At 36.9% G+C, this 25,581-nt stretch overlaps 1 protein-coding gene across 2 annotated transcripts in view; it reads left to right on the forward strand.

The window, feature by feature from the left end:
- The window catches only part of FoxP (forkhead box transcription factor P), an 82,919-nt gene that overhangs the window by 24,056 nt on the left and 33,282 nt on the right, over positions 1 to 25,581 (forward strand). For both annotated transcript variants that reach the window (XM_073089659.1, XM_073089658.1), the window contains exons 2-3: positions 11,525 to 11,744; positions 17,871 to 17,897. In XM_073089659.1, coding sequence (XP_072945760.1) covers positions 11,697 to 11,744; positions 17,871 to 17,897 — 75 coding nt within the window. In that variant the 5' untranslated portion in view covers positions 11,525 to 11,696. The remainder of the gene's footprint in view (positions 1 to 11,524; positions 11,745 to 17,870; positions 17,898 to 25,581) is intronic.

Here is a 25,581-nt window from a genome sequence, read left to right on the forward strand (position 1 = left end):
GAGTAGCAGACGAGTATGTAGTCAACCTGATGTAAGTGGGTACTGTCGCCCATAGACATCTGTAATCAACCCCAGATAGGATTAGATATTCCTACCTGACGTCGGCCAGATGCGCCGCTACCCCTGAGGACTAAAGCTGGAACGCCTCGGAAAAGTATGTCTCCCTTACCACACCCTTCAAAACGGAACCCAGCAGCGCCTAACACTGCTGTTATTAGGCAGAAATAAGTGTGGCGGTAGTGGTGTTGGTGGCGGTGCCGCTGGAGTCAAACCACAAATGGTTCTACCACCTTTGCTGCCTAGTAGGCATAAATATATTGATTATTTATAACCGACGTAAGACCAATCTGGGATTGATTACAGTAGTTCATCGGCGGCAGTATCCACTTAGCATTATGACTCTATCCTCGTTTGCTACTATCTCGAATCGCGGATTGTTGCGAAGTAATTTAATCCGTTTACAACAATCAGTTAATACTATAGCTACATAGGTATTGAATTAGCGTAAATTACAGGCCGATTGTTAAACCAGACAGACGCAACATAAATTCAAAGTTACGCAAGTTTGTTTGCTAGGAAACATGGAAACAATAGTATGGGAAAACTGCTCGAGTTTCTTACGGTGTTTGTCTGTGTTTGTGTGTGCTAGTTTGTGTGTGTTGATTAAATGGTGGTTCCGTAATTCCGTCGTAAAATAAAAAAAAATGTAAAAGATTTTTTGTTTTGTAAAAGTCCTTTTTATTTTGTGATTCTGTATTCCATAAATCCGTAAGATTTTTAAGTTGTTTGAAAGAGGTAGAAACCGTTGTGGTTCTCCGCCATAATTATTTTGGCATAATAACAGCAGTGTTAAGTGTTGCTGTGTGCTACCAAGGGTGTGGTAAGGGCTTATTCGTAGGACTTATTCTAGGTTCTAACTTAGTCCCTAGAAGGGCAACGCTTCCTCCGCACCGTTTAAGCAAATGATATATACGAGTAAATAATTTGAAGTTAAATAATTATAGTTTAAAAACTAAAAACCACGCTAAAATTGCACAAGGAATAATCGTTAATCCTGATTCCTGATTATCCTGATAAGGAGAATGGGATAAAAAAATTAAAATCGTATATTGTCATCGGTTCTTGATAATTGTTCAAAATTTTAAAATCATCGGCCTGTTCAAAGAGTAAAAATCGAGTTCAAAGATTCCGTTACATACATACATACATCCAATCCAAGCTAATAAAAGCGTGGTAAAAGAGCTTCGATTGAAAGGCCGAGTTTGAAACCACTACCCTATCTTTATTTTATTTATTTATTTATAAATTTGTGTACACAGAAACATAATAAAAAAGCATTATAAAGAAATATAGTACAGAGGACTACTTATTCCAATTTGAAATTTCTTCCAGCAGCCCCTATGGTCGGAAAATTTGTATGATAGGCAAACATAGTGTGCACAAAATAAGATAAAATACATATCATAGACATATAAAATGTACAAATAAATATACCCCTCTATCCCTCTTTTTCCGAAAGAAATAACTTTACAAATAATTGATAAGTATTATTTTTTATTTATAAGGGTTCTTTATTTACCGTGGAACGCTAAAAATCATGTTGGTTGCGAATGTGCGAAGTTTATCTGTTTTAAACAAACAGAAAGCCTCGCTAGGCGGATGTTGGTTGTATTTAGACAGTTTAGCCTTTATTTATACTTATATACAATATCTATTTTTTATATAATATAGGAGTAGCAGACAACGTTAATCCTGATTCCTGACGATCATGATAAGGTGAATGGGATGATATTATTTAAATCGTGTATTGTCATCGATTCTTGATAATTGTTCAAAATTTTAAATCAATCGAATCGTTCAAAGTGGGTAAAAATCGAGTTCAAAGATTCCGTTACATACATACATACAGGTCAAGCTAATAAAAGCGTGGTAATGATTGTGGCCATTACTGCCCATGGACATCTGTACCTAATCTGTAGTTTTCTATTTATCTATATCCCACTATTTTGTAAATAATTAAGATAATTTGTCGTTGTTATGTGTGTGTACAATGCATTACGTAATAAAGTTATTTCTTTCTTTCTTTCTTTCTTTCTTTTTAATCATCTCTGTACAGAACATAGGTTTCACCTCTAACCGACATGCCTCATGTACCACTTATACAACTTCAAATTTTATAAAAAATCTGATTAGTATTGTTCATATTAAACATGAAATTATAAAACTAAAAATGTATTAAAATTCTAAATGGCCTCGTTATTTATGTTCGAGGAAACAAACCGCCCAACCGGTATTAGCATTCGTCAAAATTTGACTAGATTTGCATCTAGGTCGGATTGTGGCAAACATATTTATAATGTGTTAAAATAATATGAAAATGTATGCGGTGTTTTTGCGCTTAGGCATCTTATAGGCACGTAATTTATTTATATCCGTTCGGTATTAAATCGTGTAGTTTTGCGATTTGTTTTAGATAAAAATAAGTACGTATTTTTACAAGTTTGTTTTTCGAGCGTATGTATGTCTCATTCTTTTTTTTTCTTTCTTTCTGTCATGTCTCTTGCTCATGAGGTGTCGTTGGATTCGTATAAATTGTGGGAGTAACTTAAAGGCTATGTTTTTAAACGTCAGCTCTTTCTTTGTATAAAATTACTTTAATAGATTACTTTCCTTTCTAGTTAATTATTGTTAAACAGTCTTATTTTTAATGTTTATTATAATTAATAATTATTAACAGCAGCGTGAAGCAGTTCTAGCCTTTCGGTAGAAAGTGTGCATATCAGTCGACTTACTTCCAAGGTGGTAGAACCCTTTATGGTTCGACTCCGGCGGCACCACCGCCACATCAATTTCTACCTAATAACAGCAGTGTTATGCGCTGCTATGTTCCGGTTTGAAGAGTGTGATAAGGGAGACAGACTTTTCCGAGGCCTTCCAGCTTAGTCCTCAGGGGTAGCGGCGCATCTGTGGCCGACCTCAGGTAGAAATATCTAATCCTATCTGGGGTTGATTACAGATGTCCATGGGCGGCAGTAGCTACTTTCCATCAGGTGGACTGCATGCTCGTCTGCTACTCCTATATTATAAAAAAATACTCGTAGATGCAATTCGATGACAATGCGATATTTTTTTACACGATTAAATTGGTCAACAAGCTGTCCATCTGGTGGTAAGTGCGAATGCCGACCATATCTGTAACAAACTGCTTATAGAACAGGGGTTCTGCCTAAAGCTACAGATGCATTGTGAGGACTATAATGGTTGCCTCATTTGTAAGTCTACCGGCATCAACATCTTCTACCGGAAGGCTATAACTGCTTCACACTAGAAATAGGTGTGGAGGTGGTGCTTCTTCTGTCAATAGCCTGTCTTCTAGCAATAATAACTTTTGAAAATCAATCCCCAAGTAAATTGAATAGAAGATGGACCCTCGTAAAAACTTAGATTATATAATAATACTGATCAATAGTTTTAGTATTCACGAATATTTAAAAACGAATTCATTAAGCGTCTTGGCAAGATAACAAAATATTTATTTAAAAACTCGAATCTTATCTAGTGTTTATGTAATCTAAATACTTTTGAGCACTGGGACAGGTCGCACTATCTACCTACATTCTGTGACATACTTAAGTAAATAAAGGACATTTGACTTTTATAAATACAAGTCTGTCATTTTGAAAATAATTCGCCAAGTGCGAGTCGAACTAACATACGAAGTGTTCCGTACCTCCATAATTTTTATATTTTCTTTTTTTTAGTATTTGCATTGCCAAGTAATTGTGAAAATTAGAATTATCTATTACGGTTCAACAGACAAAGCGAAAAACGTCAAAAAATAGGGGTTACTCATGGAATAGAAAAAACAAGGGGTTACTTGTATGGCGACGCTCATTTATTTTGAAGTTTTTCTTTTATTTTTTGTATTTATTGTTATAGCGACCACCCATAAACATAATCTATAATATAAAATTCTCGTATCACAATGTTAGTTACCATACTCCTCCGAAACGGCTTTACCGATTGTTACCAAATTTTATATGCCTTTTCAGTAGGTCTGAGAATCGGCTACTATCTATTTTGCATTCTCCTAAGTGATAAGGATTGTTCACACTTAACATTTTTATTTATATGGTAACACAACAATTGACAGGACAGCTAGTCATATAGTCACATGACACGAGATAGAGCCATGTGACAGATGGACAGGCAGCGGAGGCTTAGTGATAGGGTTCTGTTTTTACCCCCTGTGTACGGAACCCTAAAAATGAGTTGTCGCGACCTGTATAAAGCATAATATGCCAATTGATAGCTTAATACACTACAATCAAAGATACAATCAAATAACAGATACAATCAAATAACAAATACAATCAAAAAGTATACAGTCATGAAATATAGTTATTTATCTACTTTCTGAAATATAAGTGAATTTGTCATTCATGATCTAATAAAGAAAATATAAATTTCTAATTCTTTATTTCTTTTAAGATTTTTAAATAAATATTTCAGAAAGTATATCCGGTATATGCAGCAGTCCCTGACAGTCTGATGCATAGTTCTCGGATTCGATCCCCGTTCGGGCAGATACGAGTATCTATTCTCTTTTATAATATAGGAGTAGTAGTAGAGTAGCATGCAGTCCACCTGATGGTAAGAGGCTACTGCCGCCCATGGACATCTGTAATCAATCACAGATAAGATTAGATATTCCTACCTTGGGTCGGCTACAGATGTGCCGCTACTCTTAAGGACTAAGCTAGAACGCTTCAGAAAAGAATATCTCTCTTACCACACCCTTCACACCTGAACACAGCAGTGCTTTACACTGCTGTGCTGTGTTATGAGGCAGAAATAGGTGTGGCGGTGGTGCCGCCGGAGTCGAACCACAAAGGGTTCTACCTTCAAAAAATAAAATGGTTATTGTAGTTTTACCACCGTAATTAAAAGATTGTTAGTTTAGAATGATTATAGAAAACTAGACATCATTATGTTTTACATTGCGTTTTAATTATTTTTGTAGTGCGTGCATTATCTTGTACATAGAATGATGGTCCAATTCCAACTGGTTTTAAGATAAAAAAGCTATTATTTTCATTGTTAGTTAAGTATACAATATAGTTAATTAAGAAAGTAATTCGTCTCTAAAACGAAAAGTAACTAAGTAATTTTTCAGCTCGCATTGTCGCACTACCTCTAAGTTTCTGTGTAATAATAGTAGTGTTAAGCGATGCTGTGTTCGATCACCTGTGTTCGATCTCAGGTTTGTACCCTTATGTGACGCATAGCAGTGATAGGCTAGTGGTTTACAACTCAGCCTCTCGGTCGAGGTCCGAGGTTCGAATCCCCGGCACGTACCTTTGTCTTTTCAAAGTTCTGTTCGCATTAGAAATTAATTATATTTGCTTTAACGGTGAAGGAAAACATCGAGAGAAATATTAAGGGAATTTAAAGTTTACCAATATGTACTAGGCCAGCGCGGTGGACTATGAGCTATTCCTGATCATTCTGACAGGAAATCCGCGCCCAGCAGTGGGACAGTAATGGGTTGACGTTGACTATGTGACGACCGTGGTTGAGCGGTCACCATCCCGACGCGGGTTCGTAGGTTCGTAGGGTTCGTAGGGTTATGAGTAAAAATACATGCTTTCTCAAGGTATTCCAGCTTAATCCTCAGGGGTAGCGCGTTTATGAAAGACCTCTGGTAAGAATCTAATGTTATCTGGGGTTGATTACAGATATCCATAGGCAGCAGTAGCCACTTACCATCAGGTGGACTGCATGCTCGTTTGCTGCTCATATGTTATTATATAAAAAAGTAATTAAATGCGAATGTTATTTTCAAATTTCTATTAAACTTTTATTTCTATAATTTAGATACTTTTTATAAAGTAGGTACGTTTCAAAAACATTCCGGTTATTTTAGAAAAAATGTACATACTTAATTATTTCTTTTTAAAGTATTTTCCTATCTTAATAACGTTATTTCCAAATCTAATTTTACTTCCAAATTTGCAACAACTTCCAAAGAGCAGAAATTATAAAATATTATGGAAATTATATTAGGAAAATTAGTTTTTTTCTTAGAAGTCAGTGTAATTTGATCGCTCGGGTGATTTTTAGTTGTAGAGGGATAGTAATCTAAGTCCATCATGGTAGGTATCTATAGAAATACGAAAACTACATGGAAGCAAACTGATGGTAAATGGTTTGAAGGTGGTAGAACTTTGCGCTTCGACTCCGGCGGCACCACCGCCACACCTATTTCTACCTAAGAACAGTAAGCGTTGTTGTGTTCTGGTTTAAAGTTTAAAGGTGGTAGAACCCTTTGTGGTTCGACTCCGGCGGCACCACCGCCACACCTATTTCTACCTAATAACAGCAGTGTTAAGCGCTGCTGTGTTCCGGTTTGAAGGGTGTGGTAAGGGAGACAGACATTTCCGAGGCGTTCCAGCTTAGTCCTCAGGGGTAGCGGCGCATCTGTGGCCGACCTCAGGTAGGAATATCTAATCCTATCTGGGGTTGATTACAGATGTCCATGGGCGGCAGTAGCCACTTACCATCAGGTGGACTGCATGCTCGTCTGCTACTCTTATATTATAAAAAAAAAAAAAAAAAAAAAAAAAGGTGATAAGGAAGACTTGCTTTCCTAAGTATTTCCAATTTAATCCTCAAGGGTAGAAATTGATCTGTGGTCGTTCTCAGGTAGGGATCGTAATTGGTTTGGGGTTGATTACAGATGTCCTCAGGCGGCAGTAGCCATCTACCATCTGTTGGACTGCATGCTTCACGCACGCCTTCCATGGACATCAGTAATCAACGCCTGATAAGATTAAATACTTGCCTGAGGACTAAGCTGGAATACCTCGAAGTCTTCCTTACCACACCTAGTACATAGTAGTATTGTACTCGTATGTAATATTAGGTACATCTATAACTTCATAAACACCAAATATATTGTATTCCATTCAGTAGGTACATTTAGGTACTGTTAAACATAGTATTGCCTAATTTATCTATGACATAGTAAACAGATACCTACTAAGTTATTCCAAACTGATTCCAATCGAAGATTCAAATCTGGAACTTCAAAACTCATACGGTCGTTGTAATGTTACCACATAAATATCTCCACGGTTCAGACAGAATTTATTACCGACTCGAGCCGTGCAAACAACAACATTTTGTGTACAGTCCCCAGCACACAGCTGTGAAAACACACACACACGCACAGCACACAAAACAAACCAGGAAACGTCTAGCGAAAAACAAACAAGGGTCTTTTGTGTTGTGTAAACAATTGGCTCGTATGCAACAGGCGTGACGTCGCTATAGCTACAGGTTAGTCTCCATAGATGGCAGTGGAACTACTAGTGCGTTGAGTTAGTATGTAGTGCTGTCATTTGTTAATAGATGGCGTGGTGTTCTATTTAACTTACATTAAGCATTTTGTCCTAATTATTGAATGTATTTACTTATACTTATTTTATGGAACTGGTTCGTATACTCGTAGTTATTGAATGTGTGTACTTTTAATTATTGTTTTGAAGGTGGTAGAACCATTTGTGGTTCCACTTCGGTGGAGCACGAACACACCTATTTCTACATAATAATAGCAGTGTTAAGCGCTGCTGTGTTCTGGTGATAAGGGAGACTCTTTTCCGAGCCATTCCAGCTTAGTCTTTAGAAGTACCTACGCATTTATTGCCGACTTCAGAGAGGAATCTAATCCTATTTGAGGTTGACTACATGGTTGATGTCCATGAGCGGTAGTAGCCACTTATAATCAGGTGGACTGTATGTTCGTCTACTACTCCTATATAATAGAAAAGTACATATTTTTGATTAAAATTGTTATCACATATCCGGTATAAATTTAATGGGTTGTTTGTGTTTAAATCCGCTTAATCAGCCTTCAACGTTGATAAAATAGTTTATGCTAATTATTATTTCTAAAAACGGCATGGTGCGTAAAAAAAGTAATTATATATATATATATATATATATATATATAGTACGTACAAATAAATGAGCATAAGTAAATGTACGTAGTGGAATAATTTATTCGTTTTTATAAGAACTACCATTGTTAGGCATATAAAATTTGAAACTTAAATATATATATATTTATAATATAAGAGTAGCAGATGAGCATGCAGTCCACCTGATGGTAAGTGGCTACTGCCGCCCATGGACATCTGTAATCAACCCCAGATAGGATTAGATATTCCTACCTGAGGTCGGCCACAGATGCGCCGCTACCCCTGAGGACTAAGCTGGAACGCCTCGGAAAAGTCTGTCTCCTTTACAACACCCTTCAAACCGGAACACAGCAGCGCCTAACACTGCTGTTGTTAGGTAGAAATAGGTGTGGCGGTGGTGCCGCCGGAGTCGAACCACAAATGGTTTTACCACCTTCAAGTAATTATGTTGCACGATATTTGCCTGGAATATATTTTCTTTTTTTATTGAGGGTTTATTTATAAGAGATAGGTAGGAGCGACTTTCTACGGAGTTGTTAATATGTGGATCTATTGAAGGTGGTAGGACCCCTTTTGGGTGTAGGAAAAGGTATCTGAAATTATTTCTATAATGTACTAAGGGGGTTGTTCGGAATAAATCGTTTCTGTTTGTCAGCGAAAAAAAAAATAGAGTATAGAGTTATAGAGTTTGTCTTTTATTTATAATATTGAAGAAGCAAATGAGCGAGCAATCCAACTGATGGTAAGTGGCTACTGCCGCCCATTGACACCTGTAATGAACCCCAGATAAGTTTTGATTGCTATCTGACGACGGTTACAGAGCACCGCTACCCCCGAGGACTAAGCTGAAAGCCTCGGAAAAGTATGTTTCCCTTACCACACCCAAACCAAATCACAGCAGCGCTTAACACTGCTATTGGCAGAAATGGTGGCGGTGGTGCCGCCAGTCAAACCGCAAAGGGTTCTGCCACTTTACGTGAAGCAATTCTGTATTGGAGGAAGGGTTGATGGCCGATTTACATATGAAGCGTCCATGTTATTCCTCAGGAGTGGTCGCATCTGTGAGCTACCTCAAACCGTAGAATCTATTCTATAGTCAGTGATAGCCCAGTGGTTAACAAACTCGGCCTCTCGATCGAGGGGTCCGAGGTTCGTCCAAAACGCACCTCTGATTTTTCGGATTTATGTGCGTATTAGAAAAATTATCACTTGCTTATACGGTGAAGGAAAACATCGTGAGAAACCCTGCATACCTGAGAGATTTATCAAAAAAAATCTCAATCTGAAGTCTACCAATACGCACTTGGCCAGCGCGGTGGACTATGGCTTAATCCTTCTCATTATGAGAGGAGACCCAGCCGTGGGACAGTAATGGGTTGATGATGATGAAGTTGGTCACAATATCGATGAGCGGCAGTGACCGCTAGAGTCGAAACACAGAGGGTTCTACCTTCAAAGTTAGCCAAGCCATTGTATTGCTTAGCTATGTCACCCGATCGCCCAAAACGTACGTTGAGTTATGCCAAACAACTCTACCATAACAAACGGTTGCCGAAACTTAATACCTATTGTAATAACAATAGTTCGATCTAGCCTCACCTGCAAGTGTTTTGATGGATTTCGTACTAAATATACCTATGTAGATTGTACAGCCAGCTCCAAAAGTAAAAAAAAAAGCAAAAGCAAAAAAAGCTTCTGGGGTCGTGGATGGCAAGAGTGGGAGCTCGAACCGCCCAGCCAACGGCCCCGGGAAGGACGGCGGTATGTGTGGTCGCATACCGTCGTACGCACCAGACGGTGTGGTGAGCGATAAGCTCACCTGGGCGGAGCCCGACGGGGCAATGCGCTAAGAGGACTCCGGTTGCGTTCCTTTGGAGATCCCGGAGTCCTCTACGCAGCGCTGAGGACGGCCACCGGGGGGGTTTTAGTGCGGTAAGAGTCCCACATAACCCTGTGTCGCTCCCAAGGCATTGGGTACCTTTTGAAGGTTTCCCCCTCGTCAACAAAAAAAAAAATAAGGTTATAAAAATTCCTATACACCCAAGCATTCATGGCTAAACACATAGAATCATAATTAGATGAACATAAAATTTCAAAAATAGGTGAACACTGCGTCAAAGGTAGCTGAACAGTGACATATCATATAAGTGACGTTAGCTGTTTTGCACATACGGTGTCCAGATACTTTTGATTCATCTAATTTTGACACTTTACGATGTTCATCTAATTATGATGCTAGGGGTGTTTAGCTACTTATGAACGTTTGGGTGTATAGGTATTTTTGGATTTTGATTTGGTCGTCTACCAATGAAGCTGACTGTACTTACTCTAGTTATCGTTAAGCATTGACAGACTAGTGGTTGATTCGCGGCCTCTTAATATAAGGGTTCGAGCTTCGAATCCCAGGCACGCACATAATAAGGGGTCGACGACAACTGAACATGTCATGTCATGTCATCATCATCGTCAACTCATTACTGTCCCACTGCTGGGCACGGGTCTCTTGGAATGAGAAGGAGTAAGCCATAGTCCAACATGCTGACTAAGTGCGTATTCGTAGAGTTTACATACCTTTGAAAAATATATATTTGTTTAAGAATTCTCAGGTTTCCGCAGGATGTTTTCATTCGCATTTAAATCTACTGATAATTAAAATCTATTATGCATATAAAAAATCGGAGATACATGTCTGGGATTCGAACCCGAACCCCTCGACTGAGAAGCTGAGATTCAACCACTAGGCTATTCATGTTAAGTTATGGTTATTGTTGAGTTTGAGTATGCCACCTGATGGTAAGTGTTTAGAGCCTCCCATAGATATATGTAACCCTCTCCATATTTCTAAAGGTCCATTGCTGTAATAGGGGAATAATAATAATCCTTCCTAACCTTGGGAAGTTTACTTAGATGGTACTTTCACTACAGTCATTTATTATATCTTATAAGGGCTCGAACACAAAACTGCGATGCGACGCGATGCGAATTCGCAACGCAGAAAATTGCGATGCGAATTGCTGCGATGCGATATCGTGCGGCGTAGCGTCTCTCAGGGTGACCAACAACAACAACCAATGTGCGATGCGAATCAATTCGCAAGTTCTTGCGATGCGTCGAGGGAGCTCGCAGATTTTTGCGATGCGACGTCGCATCGCAGTTTTGTGTACGAACCCTAAGCTATGACATATTAGTAGTATATCGATGCTTATAAGTCATCGCAAAACAAACGCTTGAAACACAAGAACATTCTACATTTACAGTAGACAGACAATAAAGACAGTTTTCATTTATTTTTCAGAGCAACATGTTTTAAGTTTTATAATCTACAGAATAATTAGTAGCGATAAAAATGTTTGTGTAACCATAAAACCGTCACCGCAGCCCATAAAATTGGATCAACCGACGTTATTTTCTATTTAGTTCATATAGGGTTGATTTTTCAAAAGCATTCGATACCAATACACGTACTTTATCCCTTAAGTAACGTACTTCAGCGTATAGCTACTGGCAGCGGAGTTTATTATTGTTTTTCTGTTCTGTTACAGATTGTATTCAAAACATCGAGTCTCATATCGGTTCAGTCTTTTCAAGAGCACGAAGGTGTACCACGGGGTGCGTCACTGGGCCCACTATAAACATTGGTTGAATTGAAATCAAATCAACGTGGATTGACTGATTAATTGTGTTGTGTTGAACTAATACATAATTTGTGACTGGATGTGTCTCCAACGGGATGAAGATGATGCAGACAAAATAGATGAAACGGTAAGTTATATTAATCATTATTAATTTTAGTATTGTTGTTTTGTCATTTTTATTTCAAAATACGTGTTATAAATCATGCGATTATGTGACAGATAAGACTGTATGAACATGTTTTTATCTTAGGTTTGTCATTATATATGAAACTTTTTGTTCAAAGATGTGTTAGATATGGATTTTATTTCGCCGCTTATTGCTATTTAGCGATAATTTTAATAATAATTGTTATTAACAACTTTTTAGGTTAACCACTTTAGTTTATTTATTTTATTATTTCATGATGTAAATTGACAAAAAATATAATTATCTATGTACTTATTTAATTATACTCTGATAAGATTGTTAAATACTATCTTATAAAAGGTAGACGAAAGTGAGATTTTAATTTATAAGTAAGAGACTAATAAAAAACCTCTTTCATTTGGGATATTGTATAATAATTTGCCAAGCGCGAGTCTAACTCGCACACTGAGGGTTCCGTACCACCAAATTTTAATTTATTTCTTTATTTTTAGAATTTGTTGTTAAATTGTATATGTATTTTTTAAATTAAATGGTTCTAGTTATGGCGGTTTCAAGAGATAGAGCCCAGACAGACGAACATACACCGGAGGGTTAGTAATAAGGTTTCGTTTTTATCCTTTCAGTACGGAACCCTAAAAACGGTCATCGGTGTAACATTTTGCGAGTGATAAAACTATACGTTTTGTTTGTTTATAGCTATTTGTTCTGGGTTCGTATCTCGGCGGAAGTAAATATTTGTATATTTACAAAAACACGTTTTAAATGTGGTTATAGGTATAGTATGTGTGTTGGTTTCCTATTTTATTTTATAACTAGCTGACCGGCAAACGTTGTGTTGCCATATAAATAAAAAAATGTTAAGGGTGAACAACCCCCATCACTTAGTAGAATCATCACTATGAAAAATAGATAGTAGCCGATTCTCAGACCTACTGAATATGCATATACCATTCTAGCGTGAAAGAGTTCTCGTATATCGATTGACGAGTGTGAATGCAAGCCAACTTACATATAAAACTACCATCTTAGTCCTTAAGAGCAGCAAAGTATCTGTGATCGGCTTCAGGTAGTTAGTGTTAGGCGCTGCTGTGTTCCGGTTTGAAGGGTGTGGTAAGGGAGACAGACTTTTCCGAGGCGTTCCAGCTTCGTCCTCAGGGGTAGCGGCGCATCTGTGGCCGACCTCAGGTAGGAATATCTTATCCTATCTGGGGTTAATTACAGATGTCTATAGGCGGCAGTAGCCACTTACCAACTGTTATTTGTATTACATGAAAAATATGAAATCTGCTATTCATAAATTTTCATGACCGTTGAACATTATAAAGTGGAAAATAGCCTGAATCTTTTCATTTGGTTGTGAAGGCGTTATTATGCCGCTGAAAAAACGATGAACAAGCGAATTTGGTGCGTGATTTTGCAAAAACTTTTGAAAATATATTTTGAAGTGAGCCACCTCGTGCGGCTTTATGTGCAAACGTTTTTATGGATTTTTGCAACCTCGGCAACCCTAAATATTTTTCATTTTGAAAAAGGTATAGGTAGATAGATAATCAGTAATTTATCACTTTCCGTAACTTGTATTTGTGGCCTTTGCCAAAACTAAAACTTTTTTTACCAAAGTCGTTTAAGCCAGCCTTAAATTAGTTTCATAGACAAACAAACAGACAGACTTTAATTAAAAAATATTTGTAATTTAGAAATTAGATTAACCAGAAAATTTGGATATAAAACCCGAAATTCCTACGGGAAAAGTAATGGCATTTTTATTTATTTCTCTATCATAATATTGGACTAGAGACTAGATATTAAAATTAATATTAAACTGGGTAAAAGCAAAACTGAACCACAGCAACACTAGATTTAGGTAATACATAATACCAATTTATTTGTGTAATGAAACAGCCTGTATATACTTTATAATGATATCTAAAATATATTATTATGGAACCTGGTGGTTGAAATACGACATCATAAGAAAAAGTAATCATTTTCATTTATTGAGGCCTTTTTCAATGATTTATTGATAACACTACAATTAACCAATAGCTAGTTTAATATATAAAATTCTCGTGTCACAGTTTTCCTTGCCATACTCTTCCGAAACGGCTTGACCGATTTTCATGAAATTTTTTGTGCTTATCCGGTATCTACGACAATCGGCCAACATCTATTTTTCATCCCCCTAAGTGATAAGGGTTGTTCACCCTTAACATTTATATTTATATGGCAACACGACGTTTGTCGGGTCAGCTAGTAAGATAATAAAATACACAAACTTACAAAAGAGAGAGAAGAATTATTTCATTAAAGTCTATTTTATATGTTGTTATTTAATGATAATCCAATTATTTGTGTAAAATAAAACATCCTGTACATACAACAGCAATAACAAAAACATTGCCAAATGCACTGAACCAGATTATTCCTTGACCATTACGTATCTGTGCGATAAAGATATTTTACGTATTTTTAATCTGTCTTTCAATGACTTTGACGTAGGCGTGTTTATATTTTATTAAAAAATATTTAAGTTTATTATAAATAAAACAACATTTTATATGTCAAAAGGTCAAGAAATAAGGTTTGCGTTGATAGCAGAACTGATAAGCAAAAATAATGTTTGCTTTTCTTTTACTTTGATTGAAATATCGGTATCATTGTTGAAAGAGTTGCATTTAACTCTAAATAAACAATATTTATTCGATAACACGTGAATATATTTTTAACTTTATCACCGAAAAAACTGAAATAACATTTTAATAGTGGTTGAAACGCTGCCACCCAATCGGAGGGTTCGAGGTTTGATTCCCAGGCATGCATCTCGGATTTTTCAAAATTATGCGCGTATTATAAATTTATGATGACTTGCTGAAACGATACAGGAAAACATCGTGAGAAAATCTACGTCCCTTAGAGTAGGAAGATAGGTATATATATCAAAAACAATGCTCACTAATGAACTTATATTTTCTTTACAATTTTAAAAGAACAGAACACGCATAAAACAGTAGCAGGAAAAAGAAAACAAACATAAATCTACAACAATAAAGAATATTCTAAAACAAAAAAAAACATAATATAAAAGAAAAAGGATCTTCTATGCAAGAGAAGAGAAGAAACTGGACAACAGAAATTGATATAAGCTAGGAAATTATTTAAAAAACACAGCCTCTGTCAATCCCACAATTTAGACGAATTTGGACATATCAAAAAATCAGACAAACACATGTAAGAACTCAAAAAACATTACCTTCCTGTCGGTTAAAACCATTTTCCCTTTTTCATTTTTTCCGACACGCAAAACCAATCCTTTTAGCTATCTTTATTACATTCATACTCTTTAGTAAGTAACTATAGTTGTTTTTGTTTGCGCACTATATCGCAAACGTGATAATAATGATAGTCCTATTGTGTAAATACGATGATAATTCAATATTTGCAGATAGCGTGAAATCATAAACTAGTGCCTACACTGATAATGTTTAGCTACCACACCACTGTACTGTTTTATTTTCATTAACCTATGACTTGTTTTCGTGGTACTCTTGCGGTATTTTTAACTGCGTTTTCTTGAGGGGATATCCTATGACGTTAACGGTCCAGTAATATTTGATTTTAATCAATTTCTGCCTACTAAAAGTATTAAATCGATAACCGAGAATTTTTAGGCGATAATTGACAGATTTTCAACTTTGACTGGTTTGATCGTGGATGGATGGACAGCATAATTAACATGAGTTTATAACCGCTAATGGTGGCCGTCTTCAGCGCTATGTGGAGGACTCCGGGATCTCCAACGGGTCACAACAGGAGTCCTCCGCAACACACCTTCGGGTATTTAAGACAATATGCGACCACAGATACCGCCGTTCTTCGCAGTATCGCTGGCCGTGAGTTTCGAGCTCTTCATCTTGTTGCCGCTCGCAACTCAGAAACCCCCTTTTAGTGGCCTTTTACGACATGCAGAGAATACCAAAGTCTATTGTGGCTTACTGATCTACTGATTTTTGCTAGGGAAGGCTTAGGGGAGAGGCAGTCCATCACGCTTCTCCTGAAAAATCATATAGGTTTAAAAAAATAAGATTTTAGATCCGTTAAGTCAAAAACATCCGTGGAAACACACAGTCTATGTTTGTTTCTAAGTGCATATCTGAATTAATGCACTTGTTGACTGTGTGATAGCATCTGTTGACAAACACTAGGCTTAACATTGTTGGTTCCCGATAACGCTGACCCGTGGTATTAATGTTAGAAAGTCATCATCTTGTACCTACAATACCTTATTGGTGAAAGGTCGTCATCAAGCCATTATTGTCCCATTCTTGTGTACGGGTCTCCTCTCAGACTGGATTTAGGCCATAGTCCACCGTTAGTGTTAACTAAAACTTAAGAGAAATAAGAACACCTCAAATTTATTTAAAGTCCCACTTAATAAAAAAAAAACCTTTTAAATTTTTGGCAACGTAAAAATTCTACCACCTCCGAAAGGTTTCACTATGGAGAAGAAGCGATGCATGGAGCTCCGTCGCAATCGATCCCAAAGGGAGCTCCCTTTGTGATTCGACTCCGGTGACATCAGCGCCAAACCAGCTAAAACAACAATGTTAAGCGCTGCTGTTTTGTACCTCAGTTCTGAGGGGTACCTGCGATCGACCTCAGAGTTTTTATTGAAATATCAAATGAAGTTGCTGTCCAGGTGTGAAACAGGTAAACCAGAAGCCTGAAGTAGGTGTGACAATGGTAGATATGTACCTCCCTGGTGAAACCATACTGTTTATCATACCTTATTTATTTTTTTTATTTAGGACTTGCAGACTAGCATCCCGTCCACCTGATGGTAAGTGACTACTGCCGCCTATGGACATCTGTCATCAACCCCAGAGAGGATTTGATATTCCTACCTGAGGTCCGCCACAGATGCGCCGCTACCCCTGAGGACTAAGCTGGAACGTCTCGGAACGCCCTGCAAACCACACAACAGCGTTTAACACTGCTGTTATAAGGCAGAAATAGGTGTAGCGGTGGTGCCGACAGAGTCGAACCACAAAGGGCATCATGACCTACTTGAAATCGATATATTCAGTCACTGTGACGTCGCATATTTATAAAATAATCGTTTTTGTATCGCGCTCTGCGTCGAATATTTGTTTTTAATCGATTTTCTTGTTTATAATATCGATGTAAACGCCACTCGGGAAATATGTTTGTGTTCGTATTCGCAATACTTTTGCCCGTTCCGTTTACGTTTTCATTTGTTATTGAAAACATGAAACATAAAATGATTTGTTTTTTGTTTTTACGTTGCCGATAAGGGTTTTGTCCAATCATAAACTGCTGAGGAATTCGGAGAATCTCACTAAATTCGCCGCTATTAGCCCATAATATCACTCCCTCCTTTCTGAACATGCTCTAAGCATTCCGGGAACACGGTGAAACGGGATTTTTCAAATAAGGCGTAAAAAGAATTGTTCAAAGTGACGATGCATTGGCGACTTCTCTGGTATTGCAAATGTCCATAAGCGATGGTGACTACTTTTTTTTTTTTATAATATAAGAGTAGCAGACGAGCATGCAGTCCACCTGATGGTAAGTGGCTACTGCTGCCCATGGACATCTGTAATCAACCCCAGATAGGATTAGATATTCCTACCTGAGGTCGGCCACAGATGCGCCGCTACCCCTGAGGACTAAGCTGGAACGCCTCGGAAAAGTCTGTCTCCCTTACCACACCCTTCAAACCGGAACACAGCAGCGCTTAACACTGCTGTTATTAGGTAGAAATAGGTGTGGCGGTGGTGCCGCCGGAGTCGAACCACAAAGGGTTCTACCACCTTTAAAACCACCACCACCACTTTGCACTATGTGTTTCATTTTATGTTCGTATCACTAGATTTAGTTATTGTAAAAACACTGAGTGTGGTACGACCCCTGTAGGTGGACTCCGGAGGCACCTCTCCATACCAGATAACATTCCGAGGAAACCTACGAGTTCTTCATCAAAATGTCAAAGGTTTATAAAGTCGTATCCTTCCTTGCCCACTTTATTATAAATGTAAGTGATTTTTATGGAAAAAAATAATTAACTTATATTAATTTCTTTTTCAGAGACCAATGGTGCAACTACCTCTACTGGTAAGTAGAGTTTTCTATTTTTAGTAATTTTTATTATACTTATACCTATCCTTTTACTATGCTTTATTTAGGTAATTAAATAACGAATCATATGGCGTAGCAGTCACAAAGCTTAAAAGTTATCCGCAATTTTTCAGGGTTACCTCTTTGTTATGTTTAAACCCAAAAATATAGAGGCAACTCTACATTCATGTTTTAAGGGCCCTTTTCACGAATACTCTATTAGACAGCTACAAAGGTCAGAGTTATTAGGCATACTAAGGAGCTTAAAGCACAATAAGGGATCCCTTTCACAAATATGTATACAGCCTTAAGAGGCCTTAAAGCTCCGTGGATATTTCGACCAATATTGACTAAATATCTTGTTTGATGAACGTATTTTAAAATCTGTATGTAATGACTAGATTGCGTCTGCGGTATCGGCAGTGTGGCTTTTTCATTTATCTGCAGGAACCCTAATTATATTTAAAGTACGTATAGCCTCGCGGCTTATGTAGTTTGCAACTGATCTACAAAGTAAAGCACGGTCGGGCGCGGTCAGAAGTAGGATGGGTGCCCGCTAGTGAGTTGCAGCCAAAGCTCTTTATAATTTTAGGATTGAGTTTTCAAAATAATTTGAGTTGGTATACTGAGTACCTATACCCAAGAGTATACCGGAGTAACGATATCTAATGTAATTGATCTAAATAAATAATTGATAGATATAAATAAATAAATATGTGATCATTTTAGAAATCATATTTGGTATTTTTGTATGACTTACAGAATGAATGATTGTCATGCTTTCATAAAAGGTAATCTTCGGAAGCAATTCTACAATTCACGCATTACTAACTTCAACCCTTCGATAATGCCAATAAAACAAACTTTTGTTGCCCACTAAATCTAAACGGTCGAACAAAATGGCCGCCGGTGTATGGCAAGCAGTTTTTTTACGAGTTCCATCTGAGAAAAACACATTTATTGCTCTACATGGTCGCTTGTACGCGTCATGGTTTGATCGTCATTAAAATCCTAATGTCCCAGAAAAGGTGGTAGAAGTCTTTGTGTGATAGCACTATTGCTTAATAATAATTTAATTATTTCTTACATTATTATCATCAACCCATTACTGTCTCACTGCTGGGCACGGGTCTTCTCTCATAATGAGAAGGATTAGACCATAGTCCACCACGCTGGCCAAGTACGTATTGGTAGACTTCACATACCTCCTCTGAAAAGTATGTCTCCCTTATCACACTTTTCAAACCAGAACACAGCAGCGTTTAACACTGCTGTCATGAGGCAGATATAGATGTGGCGGTGGTGCCGCCAGAGTCGAACCACAAAGGGCTTTACCACGTTGAAAAGTCTATCAAGCGTTGCCAAATATTAACATAGAAGTAGCAAGCGAGCATGCAGTCCACCTGATGGTAAGTGGCTACTGCTACCCATGGACCAGATAAGATTTCTTACCTGAGGTCGGCCACACATGCGCCGCTACCCCTGAGGACTAAGCTGGAACACCTTGGAAAAGTACGTGTCCCTTATCACACCTTTCACAGCGAAGCACAGCAGCGCTTAACACTGCTGTTATTAGGTATAAATAGGTGCTGCGGTGATATATCTGTAATCAATCCACAAAGAATTCTACTATCTTCAAGTGTCTTGAAAGTTCCAGAGATTGACCATATACATATATAGGCTTAGTAATAAGGTCAATTTTTTATCACAGAACCCTAAAAATAATAATATAATAAGAATTTAGTCAATTTAGTACTTTGTCATCCGACCTTAACCTAACATGATAACTTTAGATTGACGAAGGCTACCACGAAGGTCCGAAATAAGCAGATATTGTTTTCATTAAAAATAATCAAAACAACTCGATTCTAAAATAAGGCGTCTTTTATATTAACTAACAGAAGGTTTGAATGTGGTAGAACTCTTTGTGGTTCAACTCCGGCGGCACCACTGCCACACCTATTTCTACCTTATAACAGCAGTGTTAGGCGCTGCTGTGGTCCGGTTTGAAGGGTGTGGTAAGGGAGACAGACTTTTCCGAGGCGTTCCAGCTTAGTCCTCAGGGGTAGGTCATCTGTGGCCGACCTCCGGTAGGAATATCTAATCCTATCTGGGGTTGATTACAGATGTCCATGGGCGGCAGTAGCCACTTACCATCAGGTGGACTGCATGCTCGTCTGCTACTCTTATATTAGATATAAAAAAAAACACGTAATGCCAAGCTACGAATTTAAACTCAATTGTAAGGATTCTAAAAGTAGTAATAGATAAGTAGAATTCTTAGTAGACAGTAGGTAAATATAGAAACTACTTCTTACAAATTCCAGTCTATTACTAAGTATATATATAGATTAATATTTATTTTCTTTTTTAATGTATATATGTATAATATGTATATCCTTAATTTCTTAAAATTCAGTATTCTATATTCACAATTTTTATATATATTTTTTTATATATAAACTCAATTTGTCCCTATCATATTTCCATAACATACTTTGGCAGTGAGTTACTTTTGCATATTTTAATCATAATGTAATGAATTATTTATTATTAAGCTCCTTATTAAGTCCTTTGCTAGGGCAATGAAAATTTGTCGGTCATTGTCGGACTTTTTTCATATACTTAAGAATTAGCATACGAGCATATCAATAGTCCACCTGATGGTGTCTCTTCCCGCTCATGGACATCTGTAATCATCCCCAGATAAGATAATATCCTAAATACAATGATGCATTGTTATCCCTTAGAACTAAGCTGTAACACTACCATGAGTTCACAAAAGTATTACTCGCTAGCGACTGCGTAAAATAAATGTATGAAAAATTGTACAGCGCCTCTGGTGGTTACTCGTAGAACTAAATTCCGTAGTGTGAGCCACTCGTAACGTAAAAAACCTATCGAAATCAAATCGCTAGCGAATGTCATTATGATCTATTGCCATACAAATTCGGTCCCATGAGTCATTAATTTGACAGACGTTGTCAAGAAATACCGTAACGATAGTAGTTATGTTATTCACTAGCAAAATGACAATAGTTTTCTATTTACAATTTTTATAGTGGCGTTTCTATGCCAACTCATGGTAGTGCTACTGAACAGTTGAACTAAGATTAACATGTCTCCCTTACCACACACTTCAAACGAACTTATGAAGGTGGTAAAACCCTTTGTGGTTCGACTCCGGCGGCACCACCGCCACACCTATTTCTGCCTAATAACAGCAGTGTAACGCGCTGCTGTGTTCCGTTTTGAAGGGTGTGGTAAGGGAGACATACTTTTCCTAGGCGTTCCAGCTAAGCCCTCAGGGGTAGCGGCGCATCTGTAGCCGACCTCAGGTAGGAATATCAAATCCTATCTGGGGTTGATTACAGATGTTCATGGGCGGCAGTAGTCACTTACCATCAGGTGGACTGCAGGCTCGTGTGCTACTCCTATATAATAAAAGAAAAAACAAAACATAGAACATAGCACCACTTAATACTGCTGTTCGAAGCCAGAAATATGTGTGATGATAGTGCCTCGAGTCGAACCATACCACCACCACAAAAGTCTCTACCAGATTCAAATTTTACTTTAGACGCTCTAGACCTCAAATAAGAAAAATATTTGGAAGTTCAAAATATCTACTGATAATATATTCAGTGAATACGAAATAACACAATATTCATTTCGAATAATACTCTCTCAGCGAGCGATCTTAATAAATATCTAGAACGTACCGGGTCCCTCTAGCCTAGATCTAGATCTATAGTTAAGCTAGCTTTTATTGTGCTAGACTCAAGTTAAATTGCTCCCCGCCGCCATTAACGGGCTTAGTCTAGGAGTTTGCAATAGGAAATAATTTTCATTTATATTTTAGATCTCAAAATTCTGGAAAAAATTCATGAAAGTAGCTTGCGTGCCGTGCATTTGATGGTAAGTGGCAATTACCGCCCGTGGATATTTATAATCAATCAAGATTAAATAATTAAAATCCTACCAAAAGTTGGTAGAACCAACAATACCTATGGTTTAACCAAAGAAATATTGCACCATACTTATTTCTAGCGTGAATGAGCTACCATCTTAGTGGCAAATCATCTGTGATCAGCTTCTGGTATATTCCCTGTTCTATTTGGAATTGGTGGTAGATGCCATGAGCGGCAGTGACAACTTAGCATCAGATGGACTTCGTGTTAGCTTACTACTCCAATCTTATAAAACAGATCGTGGACAGATGCGTTGCTATCTAAGGACTAAATTGAAACGCCTCGTAGAGAAGTATCTTTATCTTACCTCCGTTCAAACTACCACTTACCATAAGGTCCATCTCATGCTAGCTTGCCACTCCAATATTATAAGATCGTGAACAGAGGCTATCTAAGGACTAAATTGAAACGCCTCGTAGAAAAGTCTCTACCTCCTACTTCTACAAAGGTGATAGAATCCTTGTGGTTCAACTCCGGAGGCACCATCGCCACACCTATTTCTGTCTATTAACAGTAGTGTCAAGCGCTGCTGTGTTCTGGTTTGAAGGGTGTGGTAAGGGAGACATACTTTTCCGAGGCGTTCCAGCTTACCCCTCAGGGGTAGCGGCGCGTCTGTGTTCGGCCTCAGGTAGGAATGTCTAATCCTATCTGGGCTTGATTGCATATGTCCATGGGCCGTAGTAACCACTTACCATCAGATGGACTGCATGCTTGTCTGCTACTCCTATCTATACATCTATAACTGCTTTTTACTACATGCATATGAATATACATACGGTACATACACCAAAATAATATTTTTTACAATTTTTGTCTGTCTGTCTGTTTATTCTCGCTAATCTCTGAAATGGCTGGACCGATTTTGACGCGACTTTCATTGGCAGGTAGCTGATGTAATAAGGAGTAACTTAGGCTACTTATATTTTAGAACTAGCTGTGCCCCTGATTTTTTAACGCGGGTGAAACCGCGGGACATAGCTAGTATTACATATAAAACATATAAAAAACCTTCATTCAAACTAGAAGTTGCTGTAACTTACAAATTAAAATGTAAATAAGTTTTACAGGTGCAGAAGCCAGTATGAGGCGGTTTCTTTCCTAAAACCTAGCAAATAATTAATAATAGCATTACACAAAACAACTGTTTACCCTACATAATCTTACGTACACAATGCGGTACGTGAAAACGTGACCGACTTTTTTATCTATCTAGATCTGAGATCTAGATCACGCCGTATTTTTAGTGCCTGTTTATTTTTGCCTGAATAACAATGGATGATAAACGTAATCACCACAACAGTTGTTCTACAGTTTTACAAAGATTTATAATTTTTTAAATTGTAGGTGCTTCTTTTTTGTATTTTGTAAAATCGATCCATAGATTAGTAAGATACTTCGCCGCCTTGAAATTGAATGAAGCCACAAACGGCTTATTAGTAAGTTCTTTTTTTGAATTCTTGACAAATAAAAACATTTTTACAGAAAATTTTCGAATAAATAACTAATACTGCGTAATTTGTATACAAAATAAATAATTATTTCAAATATTTTAGGGACATTTTAGCACGGAGATGTGGCAAAACGTTTTTACGCAACTATTTCAATTCTCAAAACTGAGTACATTTTCTTGTTAGGAGTGAGTAATCTTTACTAATAGATCACAGTGTTTCCAGCGAGGGACATGTCAATTAAAGCTGTTTATACAAATATAATACTTAAATATTATTAATTAATAATTTTGTATTTAAATTATTCGAAATAAAGAGAGAATTAGTTAGTTAAGATTTATCATGAGAAGGTATGAAAATATAATATGGCCTTAAAAATTCATTTGGATAGTCATATAGCCTTTCTATACATTGTATTTATTTTTTGTTCAACTTTCGAAAATGTGTACTTATAAGCGACACTGTTTGATGGCGCAATAATGCTGGATATGTTTTTCAAAAATGAACTCAGTTTGATTAACGTCTATGAAAATGGATTTAATAAAAAATATAACTGCATAATTCGATAAAAAATGTGAAATTATGAAGTAGTTTTTTATTTAAATCGACCATAGATTTTGTTGTTCAGTCCTGATCTTCATTGAATATCTATGCTATATTAAAAAAAATCTGTATCCAACAATCTGTGTAAGATAATGCTACAGTAATAGAACCTATAGTATTTTAAAAACTATTTTTAAAACATTGCATTTTCATAAAATGCAAAACGCAGTTATAATCGGATTGAGAGCTTAACAATATCTTATTTATTATTTGCTTAAATTTTAGTAAGTATATTTTACATCGCGATAACTCAGGTATGTTATAAAAGTAAATAAAATCATATAAAAACGTACATAGATACCTACTTATTAGGATAATAATATTTATTTATTTATTTGAAGGTAGTAGAACCCTTTGTGGTTTGCTCCGGCGACACCACCGCCACACCTATTTCTACCTAATAACAGCAGTGTTAGACGCTGCTGTGTTCTGGTTTGAAGGGTGTGGTAAGGGAGACAGACTTTTCCGAGGCGTTCCAGCTTAGTCCTCAGGGGTAGCGGCGCATCTGTGGCCGACCTCAGGTAGGAATATCTAATCCTATCTGCGGTTGATTACAGATGTCCATGGGCGGCAGTAGCCACTTACCATCAGGTGGGCTGCATGCTCGTCTGCTACTCCTATATTATAAAAAAAAAAACTTTATTATACCTAAACTAACACTGGTATAAAAGGCGGACTTAATGCTAGAAGCATTCTCTGCCAGTCTACCTTTAGGCTAAGCAGAAAACGTGCAAGGCGGTATTCGAATGTGTAGGAAAAATATACGTATATAATTATATATGTATATACAATAATAATACATACAATACAATAATATATGTTAACCATTTTTATAGCAATACTTTTAATTGGTAGAATAGGATAATAAATTAGAATAGGAAATGGCAATGATAGAACAATTATGATAGGAAAAATCAAGGTACAAAAGGTTTTTAAAAGTAAGAGTAAAAGCCTTAGTGACTACATTACATTGTATACAAAAACAAACATTTTTCAAAACTTATCAATTTCCAAAAAAGCATCTACTTATCGAAATGATTCGAGATTTTGCTGAAAATAATCTCTTAAAACATTACTAAGAATTTTAGTAACTTAAATACAAAATGTAGGTAAAAAAGCAAGTAGAACCTACTAAGTTGTATCCAAGCCGTCTCCTAAACTACCTTTATATAGAGGCGGACGCTTTTAAGCGTCGCTGGGCGTCGCTCAACAGTAGGCGGGGCCCGCCCACAGCTGTAATTTAGTTGCCTTTGCTTTCTAATTAATATTTTCTGCTCAACGGTTTATTTTTTATTCTCTATGGTCTGTCTCTAATCTTTGGCTCTATGGTCCAGGATTGGAGAAGTTGTCTGGATTTTCACTTTTTTATTTTGGTGCTAAACTGGACAGAGTAGTAGAGTTTTGCTCTATCTTTAAAAAATAATAAGCTAGTGAGATGTGTGATGTATTGATAAAAGTAATATTTAAATAATTTTATATTTAATTGTGAATATTAAATGCTATATTACAACTTACTTCATAGTATTAATGATTAGTGGCATAATCTAATAGATACTAATACTACCATTTAGTGACTATTAAAAAAGAAAAAAACTTTTTTATATTTATACTCTACATTTTTTTTAAACTTCAATCTGGCTGAATCTTGGTGTAATCTTT

The sequence above is a fragment of the Epargyreus clarus genome, unplaced genomic scaffold, assembly GCF_041222505.1.
Source record: "Epargyreus clarus isolate Ecla_fem2 unplaced genomic scaffold, WU_Ecla_fem_2.2 ptg000031l, whole genome shotgun sequence".
In the NCBI taxonomy this organism is placed as follows: Eukaryota; Metazoa; Arthropoda; class Insecta; order Lepidoptera; family Hesperiidae; genus Epargyreus; species Epargyreus clarus.